Below are 12,010 nucleotides of genomic sequence, written 5' to 3'. Positions count from 1 at the left end.
GTTTTCTTCTTCGTTGGACGAATTCTATGGTTTTTTCTTTTCGTTTTTTCGTGTTTAAATTATAATATATTATATTAATAATTAAAATAATTAATATTAATAATAATACAATAATACTATTTGAATTAAATGCAATAACAATTTTAATAAGCAGTGAAATTTGCTCTAAACTTAGAAACCAAAAAGAAGGCGTTTTTTGCAAAGAAAAAAATCTACGAGGAAAAAACAACAGTGAACAAAAATAAAAATAAATTGTTGCGCCACAATTTTTATATTAATTCATTTTCATAATGGACACTGCCAAGACGACAACGACGAAGGAGGCAAGTAAAATGCTAGAAGAGGCTCTTCTGCAAATCGATGGAATAATAAATCAGAGTGGTCAAGGTGGTGGAGGAGGCAGAGGTGAAACAGCTAGCGTAAACCCAAACGGCGGAAGTTGTAATATTTTAAATGAACGTAGTGTTATATCCAACGCAAATGTTCTGTCAACAGCGAAAACATTAGCCATGGCACTGCAACAGGTGAGACAAATTTGTTTGTTTGTAATATGTATTCAGTTGAATTTAGTTTCCATCATAATTGGGATAGGAAAAGTGATACTATTTAAAGCAAATTGTGCAAATTGTTCCTAATAGTTAAAATGTTATTGAATTATTGGTCAAATTCAATACTTTCACAACGCACATAGGTAGGTGGTTGTGTATATTTGAACGATTCTGTCCGTATTACATGTTTATATGGGGAATTGAGGCAAACTGCAAGACTTACCTTTATTCATAAGAATTGTGCATTGCAATCTGACATTTTAAAACTTGAAATGTACTCTGTTCTTAGGTTGGCTTAGCTGCCCCCACCCCGGACCCTGTAACAGCCGTCATTATTAGCGAATGGCTGGATCCGCATGTACCGCGACCCAGTGACGACGAACGGGTAATACGTCTATTACGTGACAAAGAATCGTTAGCTTTACAATACCAAATGGTAGCCGATAAAGTGTGTGAACAGGCTGATCGCATTGTAGAACTTGAGGGATTGCTGGCGGAGAAGACACAACAGTTAAGTGCCAAAGATGAACTGCTGCAACGACAATTATGCACACGTTCCGAGCTTGAGACTCAAAAACTTGAGTTGATGTCGGCTCTAAGTGAATTGAAGCTGCACAGAGCTGCATTGGAACGAGAAAATATGGAATTGAAGAATTTTGAAAATTTAACTGTTTCCCAGGAGCCAATAAGACGAATTGCAGCCCCCTTTGGCAGCATGGGAAACTTAAATCAAACGACACAATCACCAAAAACACCACCATCCTCATTGCGTCATCAAATACATCCGCTATATCATAGTTTACCCAGATCACAATGCCACAAGAACAATAACAGACCAAAATTACCCATTAACCCAAACCATTTGAGCAACAACAACAACAATAATAATAGCAACACTACGAACAATAACAGCAATAAATCAAATGACAATAATAGACAGCGAAATGTTGCTTTTGCCTCAAATGAAAAAATACTCATTGATGATGATTGCGGTCGTGGTGGTGGTGTTGGTGGTCAGGATGGAATGTACGATAGCTTTATGTCACAATCGAATTCCAATTCGACACCTTCTCCAACATTGAAAGAGCGTTCGGCAAAAGGTTTCCGTCAAATTTTTGGTAAGCTAAGACGCAGCAATAGCGGTAACCTGGAATTGCCAGCATTAGAGCAGGCTGAGCCAGAGTTTCGTAGAGGAGATCGTGCTAGGGCAACAGCTGGAGGCCGGATTGAGTGGTCAACATCGCAGGCATCCATGAATTCCAATAAGAATTGGAAGGAATGGTCACTGCAAGATGTTTGCAATTGGCTAAGCGAAATTGGAATGCAATGCTATGAGGATGAATGCAGGTTAGTAAACGAATTGAGATAGAGTGAAGCGAAAGTTGATAATTAACGTGTTACATATTCCAGAAAATGGCTTAAAAATTACCCAGCTTCGTGTATTTTTAATGCATCTCCGGTGGATATTGAAAAAGAGTTGTGCTTGAAATCTCCTTTACATCGCAAGAAGATTACTTTGGCCATTGATGAACTTTGTGGCCGAGAAGAAGATCCATTAGCTCTGAAGGCCGCTCAATTGGATATAGGCTGGGTAGTACGCTGGTTGGATGATATCGGTCTGCCCCAGTATAAAGATAACTTTTTGCAATGCAAAGTAGATGGTCGTATGTTACATCGCTTGACCATGGAAGACTTGACACATTTACAAGTAACATCATGTCTTCATATTGCTTCATTGCGAAGGGGTATTCAGTGTATGCGCGAAATGGATTGGAATCCCGAATGTTTAATAAGACGTTCTACAAAGGTGCCAAAGGGTAACAGTTCTGAGTTGCCGGACGAACAAACAGAAGAAATTGTTGATACCAGTTTGGAATACATAGCCTTGTGGACAGCACATCGTGTTATGGAATGGTTACGGGTTGCAGATTTATCAGAATATGCTCCAAATTTAAGAGGCGCTGGAGTACATGGTGCTTTAATGTTGTACGAACCCAGATTTAATGCCGAACTATTGGCTGACTTATTAAGTATACCACCAAGTAAAACGTTGCTAAGACGTCATTTAGCTACACATTTCAAAGAACTGTTGGGACGTGATGTAATTCAAGGTAAACGAGATATTGAGGCACAACCTAATTACCAACCTTTGACCATAACGGCCAAACTGAAGCCACCCAAAAAGACTCAATTCTCTTTGAAACGAAGAAAATCTACAAAAGGTCTAACATGTGGTGGTGCCGAGATTGAATGGACCGACTATGTCTGCCCCATGAATGGCAGTTCAACGAACGAACACCAACAACAGCATCATAATAACTCAAATACATCATCATCTTCAACAAATTCGACAAGCAATTCGACACAATTGCAGTAAAATGCATTTTCTTCCTTACATAAAAACATATTTTTCGATTTAATTTTCTACTTAAACGCCTGTTAGACTATGAACTTATACAATGATTTAAAGTGTCAATACCATAGAATGTACGTCAAATAAAATCCAGTGGATTTAGAACTACGATTTATTTGCCGAATATACTATGGAATTGACATTAGAAATCGAGTGGATTTATAAGTCTAAACGTACTACTATTATGCTCATATTCCTTACTAACTTTAAATTCCCCAACACACACACCCACACCTAACTTCCAATGCATTATAAATATTTGTTTCCGTTTGTTTGGCACCTTAAATCCCTATTCTCATCCTCACTATCCACTACATAAGAACCAATGTGTGTCTTCCAAAAACGCCCTAACAAAACAAAGTTTTGTTAAACGTTTTTGCTCAAACGAAAACCAAAACTAAAAAAGTAAAACGATAGTATTCCCAAGCATTAAAACTAAATTATTTTATAAACATAGTTAAATAGTTGACAAGGCATTCGGAAGCTATGACATTTGTTTATTTTTGTGTGTTTTGACAATAGAAATGACCGCAAAAACCAGAAAAGTATTTTCAATAAAAAAAAATACAACAACCACCATTAATTAATTTTTCTAATACAAAGTGTATTTATTATTTTCACCCTTAAATTTGCATTTAAGTTTGAATCGTAAGATTTAAAATGATACATTATGAAAACCTACCTGCAAATATTCGAACCTTAATGATAATTAGACGACAACCCTGAAATTAATGTTTTATTTTTAAGAGTTTATTTTATTACTTGTTTTGAACAATAACATTATTTATTTAACGTACAAAAATCAATCAACAATTTAACTTATGTTGTAGATAAAAAATAAGTTGTCTTCAGCATTTGGTTTTATTTAAATTATATACGTATGTAGGTATATCCGAATGCAACAGATGAATTGAAAAACAATAAATAAAATTTGTTAATCAAAATTGTAATACAATAAAAAATAAAGAAAATTTATATAAGAAAAAAAAAAACAAAATAAACATTACAACCTTAACACTTAAATGACTAGAATTCCACTTTTTATATTGTATGTATGTACATATCAGCGTATGTGTGTATTTATAAGTTAAGGACGGATTTGTGTGATTGTTAACAACATAGCATTTGTGGGTGGGTGTAAGCCATATGTTAGTGAGTGATGTTTGCGAAGAGTTTCCAATGTTCTCTTTATTAAATGCTTGATCGTCGGTCATCATTCATACATATTTTTAATATTAGAATATTTACATACATACATATGCATACGTAGGCATGTTTGTAAAACATTAAATTCACAACAAAACTTAAATCATATCTTTGGCAGCATTTTAGATGTTTTTCTTAATTTCTTAATTAATATTTACAAAGATAAATGTATTTTAAGGGGACAAACTTAAAAAAGTAACTTGTGGTTCGAATTGAATCCAGTTTAGAATAATAAAGCCTCTTCAGTGTTGTTTTAATGCGGTAACGGCCAACTATATAAAAAGAGACTTCTGTGTCCGGATTTTCGTTGCGACAATTTTCGTGGTCTCCTTTTGAACTCGCCTCTTGTATTTACACAAGCAACTTGTTTTTCTTTTCAATTTACGTAGAAAAATCGATATCGACTATACCTTTTTTTTTTGAAGAAATCGTCAAAAAATTTTAAAAGGCCAACAAGCACCCGCATTCGATTGCACCCCTAGAATGCAACGTGGTGAAGAGGAGCGTTGTACGTTATTACATTTCACTGGTAGCGAAATTGTAAACGCCATCGGAACTTCAAAAGTAATGTCGAAGCGGCTGGATAAGCCGGAGCTCGAGCAGTTGAAGATGAAATCTGTCTTTGGGCACCCAAATAGTTCTCGAAGTCTAAAGAATCCTAAGTCAATGCCCGAGAATATTGCGAGCTCTCTTGTGGACCTCAAATGACCATTAAGTGTTGTGCAGTAAAATAGATTCATTTTTATATAGCGATTTTTGAAGGCTCATCGTTTTTTTTTTTTTTCAAAATTTGTGTTGAATTATACAAATTCTCTATTCGATTAAATGTTCTTCGCCTCTGTGGTCTTCTATAACACTTTCCATTGGGTGAAAATCGCCTGTAAGCGATAATGTCATGTTTTTTCCCAATGACTCATTTATTTCTTCGTTTGTACTAGTCACCACTGCAACAGTTGATGCAGCCTCAGCTGTTCCATTTTCATTCCGTTGTATCTCATCGGGTAAATAATCTTTCCAATTTCTAAATAAATATCTTGTAAATTTTTTCAATTGACGAAATTTACAGTAAGTTGCACCTTCAGCCGATTCCAGCTGTTGTGTTTGTATTAGAAATCCTTGTTCTTTAAAGGTTTTCTCTAGTTTCTCCCTTTGAGTGCTACGTCTTAGTTGATGTAGGGCTTGTTTTTTACGCGATAACATAAAACGATTTGTACTGGACGGGGATGTGGACGGTGTTGGATTATTTTCAAAATTATCTTCAAAATAATTTGAGATGCATGGTTCATTTGGTCTCATTTCTTCTACTGCTATTGGACCAGCCGATAGAACAGGATGTGGAGGCGGTGGAGTTTTTGAAGATATTGTGGTATGGGTAATAACACTACCATTTGTTGCTGCTGTTGATTGTGACAACAGAATATTGGCCGTCGGAGATTCTGTTAGCTGTAGCAATTCATTGCTAAGACCTGCCGATGGGGGCGGTATATCTATTAGGAGTTTTTGTCCTGTTCCATGTAACAAACCCCCCGTTTGCATTACTTCTCTGGGAAAATACTCATAGCCTCGTGTGGTTTTATCTCCGGTTCCACTGAAATAACGATAATTACCTCCTGCATCTACCGAAAGCATTTTCTTCTCTTGCAATGTTGGCTTGGAACCGCCAGTGAACTTAAATTTGCATATGCTAACTTCTGTTGCTGGATTAGTTGTGTTCTCCGTATTCATGGGTGGTATAAAAATTGCAGAACGTTTGCGCTTCTGTGGGGCTTGTTGTTGCGATGTGTTGGTGCTGTTGTTGTTGCCCATAATAGTACTAGAGCTTGCATTTGTGGCAGTTGAATTCTCGGATTTTATAGAGGAGGGTGTTGACAATTGTTCGGGATATTCCAAACTTAAACTATTGGCAATTGAGGGTGCTGGACTTGAAGCCGCCGTGCCAGTTGATTTTTCCACTTTGGGAGTCAAAAATAGACCACTTGGTATAGGTATTTTTAATGCTAATTGGTTGTCTTTTTGTATTGTCCGTATGGGTCCGTTGGCATTTTGCAGCAATACACCACTCTCCAAGAGTTTTTGGTAGTACAACGATAAGGGATTTAGTGGAGATTCTTCATTGTATGTTGAGGATTTCAAATGAAGGGAAGATGTTGAGGGTGGAATATCTTTAGCCTCCAATTTGATGCTTTCATTATCCAGTTCATTGAGATTCGTCAGTGATCGTTTTAGGTTATTCGCCAACATGGAATCCCTATCAATGTCTGTGGGTGTGGTTAGGGGTGGTGTGTGACAACTTGAATTTGTTTCGGAAGCATCATCAGCACTTGAAATGGAGTAGGCATCTGCATGTTGATCCCTTAAACAGAGATTCAAGGGTTGTTCTTCACTATCGTCAGTCTTTGTGCGAGGGTCTTCTAAACGCTGCTTGAGATCGGCTTGAGAATCTTCACATGGCACTTGCCTTTTGGGCATAATTGTGCCATAATTTTTGTAAATCAAATGGCATATGTCTGCCTTTTTAGGTTTACGTCCCCTACGTGGTTTACTGTTATCCAGTGTGATCTCTCCCATGTAGGGTAGGTCGGAATAGAAATGTGCCTTCCTATGATTAACAGGTTTTGTGACAATTTTTGTTGTGTTGCTAGCCTCGGAAGTACTGTGAATGACGGTAGTGGTGGTGGTGTTGGCGGTGGTTGAAGAAGTTATGGTCTGAGTTCTATTTTGATTATGTGGGTTGTTATTCGAGTCCAAAGGAGATTGTTGGGGTTTGTTTGATTGATCAGCCTTAGAAGCATTCGCAGTCCTTTGAATTTCGGCAATTTTTTGCAACCAACTTCTAACATTCTCATGGGAGTTCCTATGCGTAGATTTGGATGTCGAACGTTGTTGGTTTGTTGTTGATTTTGCAGGTTTGGTAGACCTAGCTTGCTGACCTTGTGTTGCTTCATAGTGGCTTAGATATTCTGGTGGCAATGCCTGATGATGAAATCTTAGTTTTATGGAATTGTTCGGTTTCTTTTTGGCCCTGACAGAACCTGAACTGCGTTGTTTTGGATTTGTACATTGTGTTGACATTATGGTGGGGGTGGTGGCATTATTTTCTCTTTGTTGCTGTAACTGTTGTTGTTGCTGCTGCTGCTGGTTTCTGGCACTCATTAGATTTGCTTTAACTTTGAGCTGTTGTTTGGTTAAATTGCTGCAGCCGCTTTTTATTGGCCTTGTTGGTGGAGGCTCTATTGTTGGTTGGGATGATGATGTTGGTGGCGGGGGTCCATTAATGTTTGTTCTTACTGTAGTTGTAAATATTGGACGTTCTTGAGGTATAATGGAGCTACTAGATGCCTGAGGAAGCTCTTCCGATGTCAATAGACATTTGGCAAAATCGGCTGGATGTTCATCGTCTTGACTTATAACACTATTAGCTCCATGACTAATCAAAGGATCTTCAGAACCTTGAAGCAGCAATTTACTATTGTTGCTGGGATCAAATCGTTGGTTATGATCGTGGGAAATGTGGTGATGAACGGATAAGCGGTGATGGGCCAATTCGTGGCTATTCATGGGATGCTGCTGCCAAGTACTTGGATGTGAGGGAAATAGATCTAAGGCGTTGTTATCTTCAAGTTTAACAGAGGCAAATGCCGATGTTGGAGCTACATTATCCACATCAACTGTCAAATGTTTTGGCAGTAAGGGTGATGAACTTTGTATCCGAGATATGAGGGTTGGGCACATATCCTTTTCTGTGTGGTTATTGGTGGAATTGAGACCTTCGCCCACATTCAGCAATGAGAAATCATCTCGGGCAATATCTTGCATGCTATGGCCAACTGGAACGAGAGAAAAAAAAAATAACCACATTTAAAAAATTAAAATTAAAGATACAAATGCCTATAAAAACAAATATAGGTAACAAAGTTATTCTTTTTTTCATTTTTTCATTAGATTTACCGTTAAATAGAAATTCCGGTAACATTTTTAAATTATCCATCAAAATCATAAAGTATTTTGGATCAAAACAAAGACACCTCCAACTCTTAATTGTGACAATTGATCAAAACAAACGAACACTGTCGTGAGAAAGGGAGAAAGTGAAAAAATTCACGGGGAATTGCCGTTCATGATAACACCAAAAATTCCTTGTCAGTAATCAATCTAAGTGCTATGAAAGTATCTTCAATTCTTTTCCAACGAAACATGAACAGCACACACACAAATACGCGGTTATATTGAAATCCATGCAAACATTTATTTACCGGTCGTCGGAACTGCTATACTCAGAGAATGCATATGACACACGAGTGAGTTATTGTTTAGAGTACAGGGTAGCGTATACGTATTTTTTAATGATGAACTGTTGTTTTTTAACGTTGTTGTGAGAATAACTCGGAGAACATTGAGAAGAATTGAATCCGTGTGAGAAAATACTTTCGCTTGATTTTGTTTATATTCTGATGCCGATGGGGTTTTCGTTGCCTTTTTGCTTTTTTTTAAGTTGTTTTTGGCTCATGAAATTTGATGCCCTTTAATTGTGAATATGACCAAATACGGATTAAATAAAAGTCAAAAGCACACACACGCACACTTTAACAAATACACATGAATACACGCGCCACTTGGGTTTTGTTTTTCTTCTTGGCCAAATAAATTTTTGAGAAAGTCAAGAAGTGAATTCCTCGGAGATGGTCAGTTGTGTTGGGGATATAAATAAAATTTGGTATTTTTGTATTTTATTTTTCAAATGCCGTGACCATTATATAGTTTGAGAGAATATTCTTCTTAGACACTTGTTAATTATGGCAATTAATTTGTTTTTAGGCTTGTTTTTGTCACTGTTTTCAATTTTTTTTGTATGATATCTAATGATTTTAGCCGTTAATGTGGCACACGCGTATTTTTATTGCCGTATTGTTTGACATTTCTTTGTCTGTCCGCCCCAAACACTACGCGTTGACATCCAAAACGCAACTAAAAATCAAGCGCAGAAAAATATCTTTATTGCCAAAGAATCTAAATATCCACCTTAGATGGATGTTGTTGGCTGTTTCATCGTTTTTCCCATACGACTCTGCCACATTTCACGATCATCGGCATTAGTATCAGCATCAACAAAGAGTATTATACTATGGCATAAGGAAATCACAACAACAATGTAACGTCATAGTCACACTCACACATAATGTCCGACAGTGCGCTGATATTTTCAAAATGAATTGTAAATGTTGAAAGAATTTTCCTTTTTTTGTGTGTTGTTGTCCTACTCATTTGTTGTTTTGAATACTCACACTTTTCAAGCGGGAAGAATTGAAAAAAAATCACCAAAAACAAATTGTCAGTAGAATTTCGTAAGAAAGTGTGTTTTTTTTCTTAGTTTTATTTCAAATTTGAAAGAAATCTTTAATAGAATCAACTTTTTCAATTGGCTTTAAGAGATTGAGAGAGGGAAAGAGTAATGAGAAGGAATATCATTGGTACACTGAGAAAATTTGAACATTTTCCTACGCTTCACTATGGTATAAGGGAAGTTTAAAAGGATTATCTAAAATTTCTTCCTAAAATGTCCATAGATGTTACTAGAAAAACCGATTAAAAGTGCGAAGTATTTGAATTGAATTATTTTTTTTTTTTTAATTTAGAGCAAGTTTTTCTTTCCCAGATAGTAGAAAGTGGAGTTGAACCAGTCTCTTAAGACATCACTACAAGAACATTTCGTTGTTGTTGTAGCAGCTACTACACATGTATCCATTCTTATTTTATTGATTCGGCTCTGCTCAAGTTCCAAAGTTTGCCAGAGTGGCCGTTCATTTTTGCATCAGGCAAACACATGATGATTTTGTGCCTAGAAAATAATATAAAACAGCACCTATCGTAAACGTTAGATATCTCAAATGACCTAAAACACTTCTCATTGCTCGGTCGCTATCAGGGTGCTCAATAAACTGTCAGCTAAAATATCTCACGCAACACTTCGGATCTGTCGAAACCACCCCAATTAACATGACGGATGTCCGACCGTCCTTTTTCCCAGGTTTCTATAACGCCTTAACTGTTGTTCACAAATTTACTATCGCAGAGTTCAATATTGTCGAAAGGGTTCGTACAGTGTACAGTGGTTCAGAATCGTTTTTTCCTGGTTAAAACTCGGTAACTTTTGAACAGATAAAACTTTCAGCTTTCCGATGCATTAAATTCGGTCAAATTCGGTCTAGTAGTTGCAGAGGACCGATATTGACCGGTCTAGTCAAGGTCAAAATCAAAATTTTGATTATTTTTTATTTTGCATCAAAATATAAGTTTTTTTTGAGTTTTTTCATATTTCCCAATCTATTCAAAAAGGACAAACACTAAAAAACAAAATATAAAAATACAAAAATTAAAAAAAAAAATTTAAAACAGCTTAAAATTTGTACAAAATGTAATGTAATTTCCAAAAAAGTGTTAAACGGACGGAACGGGACGGGTACAAAAGTATATATTGGTCAAAGTGAACACTTTCAGGCATCATTCTGCTGTTCCCTAAATGTCCCAGTCCACTAAATTTGGAATAAATATAGCTCACATCGTGTAAAATCTTCAGTAATTTATTAAAATGGTTCTTAAAGGCAACAGACCTACTTATTAAAAAAAAAAAAATGAACACAATATCTTCCAGAAAACTCGATTTCTGAACCACTGTGCGGCGAAGCTCATAGCGCTCAATCGCTAATCGCCTCAGCTGGGAAATTAGGGTCTTATCTTATGTATTCAACCAGCAGGAATGTGGCGAGCGCCTACAGCAGTGATGATGAGAGGGATCACTTGACCGTTAACAACCACCCCCAGCCCCCACAAACCAAGTATAGGTCACTAGAGTCAATATCCAACGAAAGAGTAACGTTGTAACGTTACGTTAGAGCGGGTGACGTAGGGGATGGAAGATACAAAGCAACGGTCCTGACCGGCTTTAACATGGCAAAGCCCAGGATTTATCTTGGTCCCTCTTTCATCTCAAGTGGACACTGACCTCCCCGTGGTGTCACCTGGGGAACTGCCTTTAACACCCGTTAAATGTAGTGAGCTAACATGTGCCGCGCGTTCACCCATAAGAACGTTAAAAACTTGGGTTTGGGCGTCGGGTTAGTATCCCCTAGAAAAAACAGCCTACTATGAAAAAGCGAAAGAAAAGAAAATCAAACCCCTCTAAAGTTGACGAACCCCGCAAACGTTTTAAGGACCATGATCTGCGAATCTGCACCTGGAATGTTCGCACTCTTTATAGAGAAGGTGCAGTCTTCGCATTGGCAAACGTACTTGAAAAGTACAAGACCGATATTACTGCCATACAGAAAATACGATGGATTGGGAAAGGCGTCACAACAACACCTAAAGGTGACGCACTGCATTATAGCTGCCATGACGTAAAGCATGAGTTTGGTTGCGGATTTGTAGTTAGTCGGAGACTAAAACATCTGCCATGACACAAAGCACGAGTTTGATTGCGGATTTGTAGTTGGTTGGAGGTTAAAACATCTGGTCTCCAGCTTCACCCCAGTGAATGAAAGACTCGCTGCAATTCGATTAAAATCAAAATTCTTCAACATCAGCTTTAAAGAATGCTGATGCTCCCACTGAAGACAAGGACGAACAGACCAAAGGTATATTTTACGAGCGCTTAGAAGAAACTTATGACCGTTGCCCTGCCCATGACATTAAAATTATACTAGGCGATTTTAATGCCAAAATTGGAAAGGAGCTTTGCAGCTGCAAGAAACATGGTAGTTAGCAGTACCAGATTTAAGCATCTCGATATTCATAAGGGCACCTGGCTGTCGCCACATCAAAGAACAAGAAATCAAATTGATCACGT

At 37.2% G+C, this 12,010-nt stretch overlaps 2 protein-coding genes across 5 annotated transcripts in view; one reads left to right on the top strand and one right to left on the bottom strand.

The window, feature by feature from the left end:
• On the top strand, window positions 1-3,984 carry Liprin-beta (liprin-beta 1). The gene is made up of 3 exons (XM_073984528.1): window positions 1-524; window positions 838-1,895; window positions 1,959-3,984. Exons 1-3 carry the CDS (start codon window positions 291-293, stop codon window positions 2,923-2,925), a joined length of 2,259 nt encoding a protein of 752 aa, XP_073840629.1. The 5' UTR covers window positions 1-290; the 3' UTR covers window positions 2,926-3,984.
• LOC141402710 (uncharacterized) overlaps window positions 3,690-12,010 on the bottom strand; it is a 40,581-nt gene continuing 32,260 nt past the window's right edge. For 2 of the 4 annotated variants that reach the window (XM_073984525.1, XM_073984527.1), the window contains exon 2: window positions 3,690-7,994. In XM_073984525.1, coding sequence (XP_073840626.1) covers window positions 4,981-7,983 — 3,003 coding nt within the window. In that variant the 5' untranslated portion in view covers window positions 7,984-7,994 and the 3' untranslated portion in view covers window positions 3,690-4,980. Of the gene's footprint in view, window positions 7,995-8,115; window positions 8,242-8,354; window positions 9,235-12,010 lie in introns of those variants that run through there. The other 2 variants (XM_073984523.1, XM_073984524.1) reach the window with 2 other exon arrangements.

The sequence above is a fragment of the Musca autumnalis genome, unplaced genomic scaffold, assembly GCF_047663935.1.
Source record: "Musca autumnalis isolate F117 unplaced genomic scaffold, ASM4766393v1 scaffold_4, whole genome shotgun sequence".
NCBI classification, from domain to species: Eukaryota; Metazoa; Arthropoda; class Insecta; order Diptera; family Muscidae; genus Musca; species Musca autumnalis.
Note: the sequence above shows the minus strand (reverse complement) of the source record. Positions and strands in the feature narration are given on the sequence as shown.

Excerpts from the sequence above, each read along its gene's own strand:
- Liprin-beta (XM_073984528.1), top strand. The coding sequence starts at position 291 with ATGGACACTGCCAAGACGACAACGACGAAGGAGGCAAGTAAAATGCTA. Across the intron at positions 525-837 it reads TAGCCATGGCACTGCAACAG|GTTGGCTTAGCTGCCCCCAC; the intron begins GTGAGACAAATT and ends CTCTGTTCTTAG. Across the intron at positions 1,896-1,958 it reads TGCTATGAGGATGAATGCAG|AAAATGGCTTAAAAATTACC; the intron begins GTTAGTAAACGA and ends TACATATTCCAG.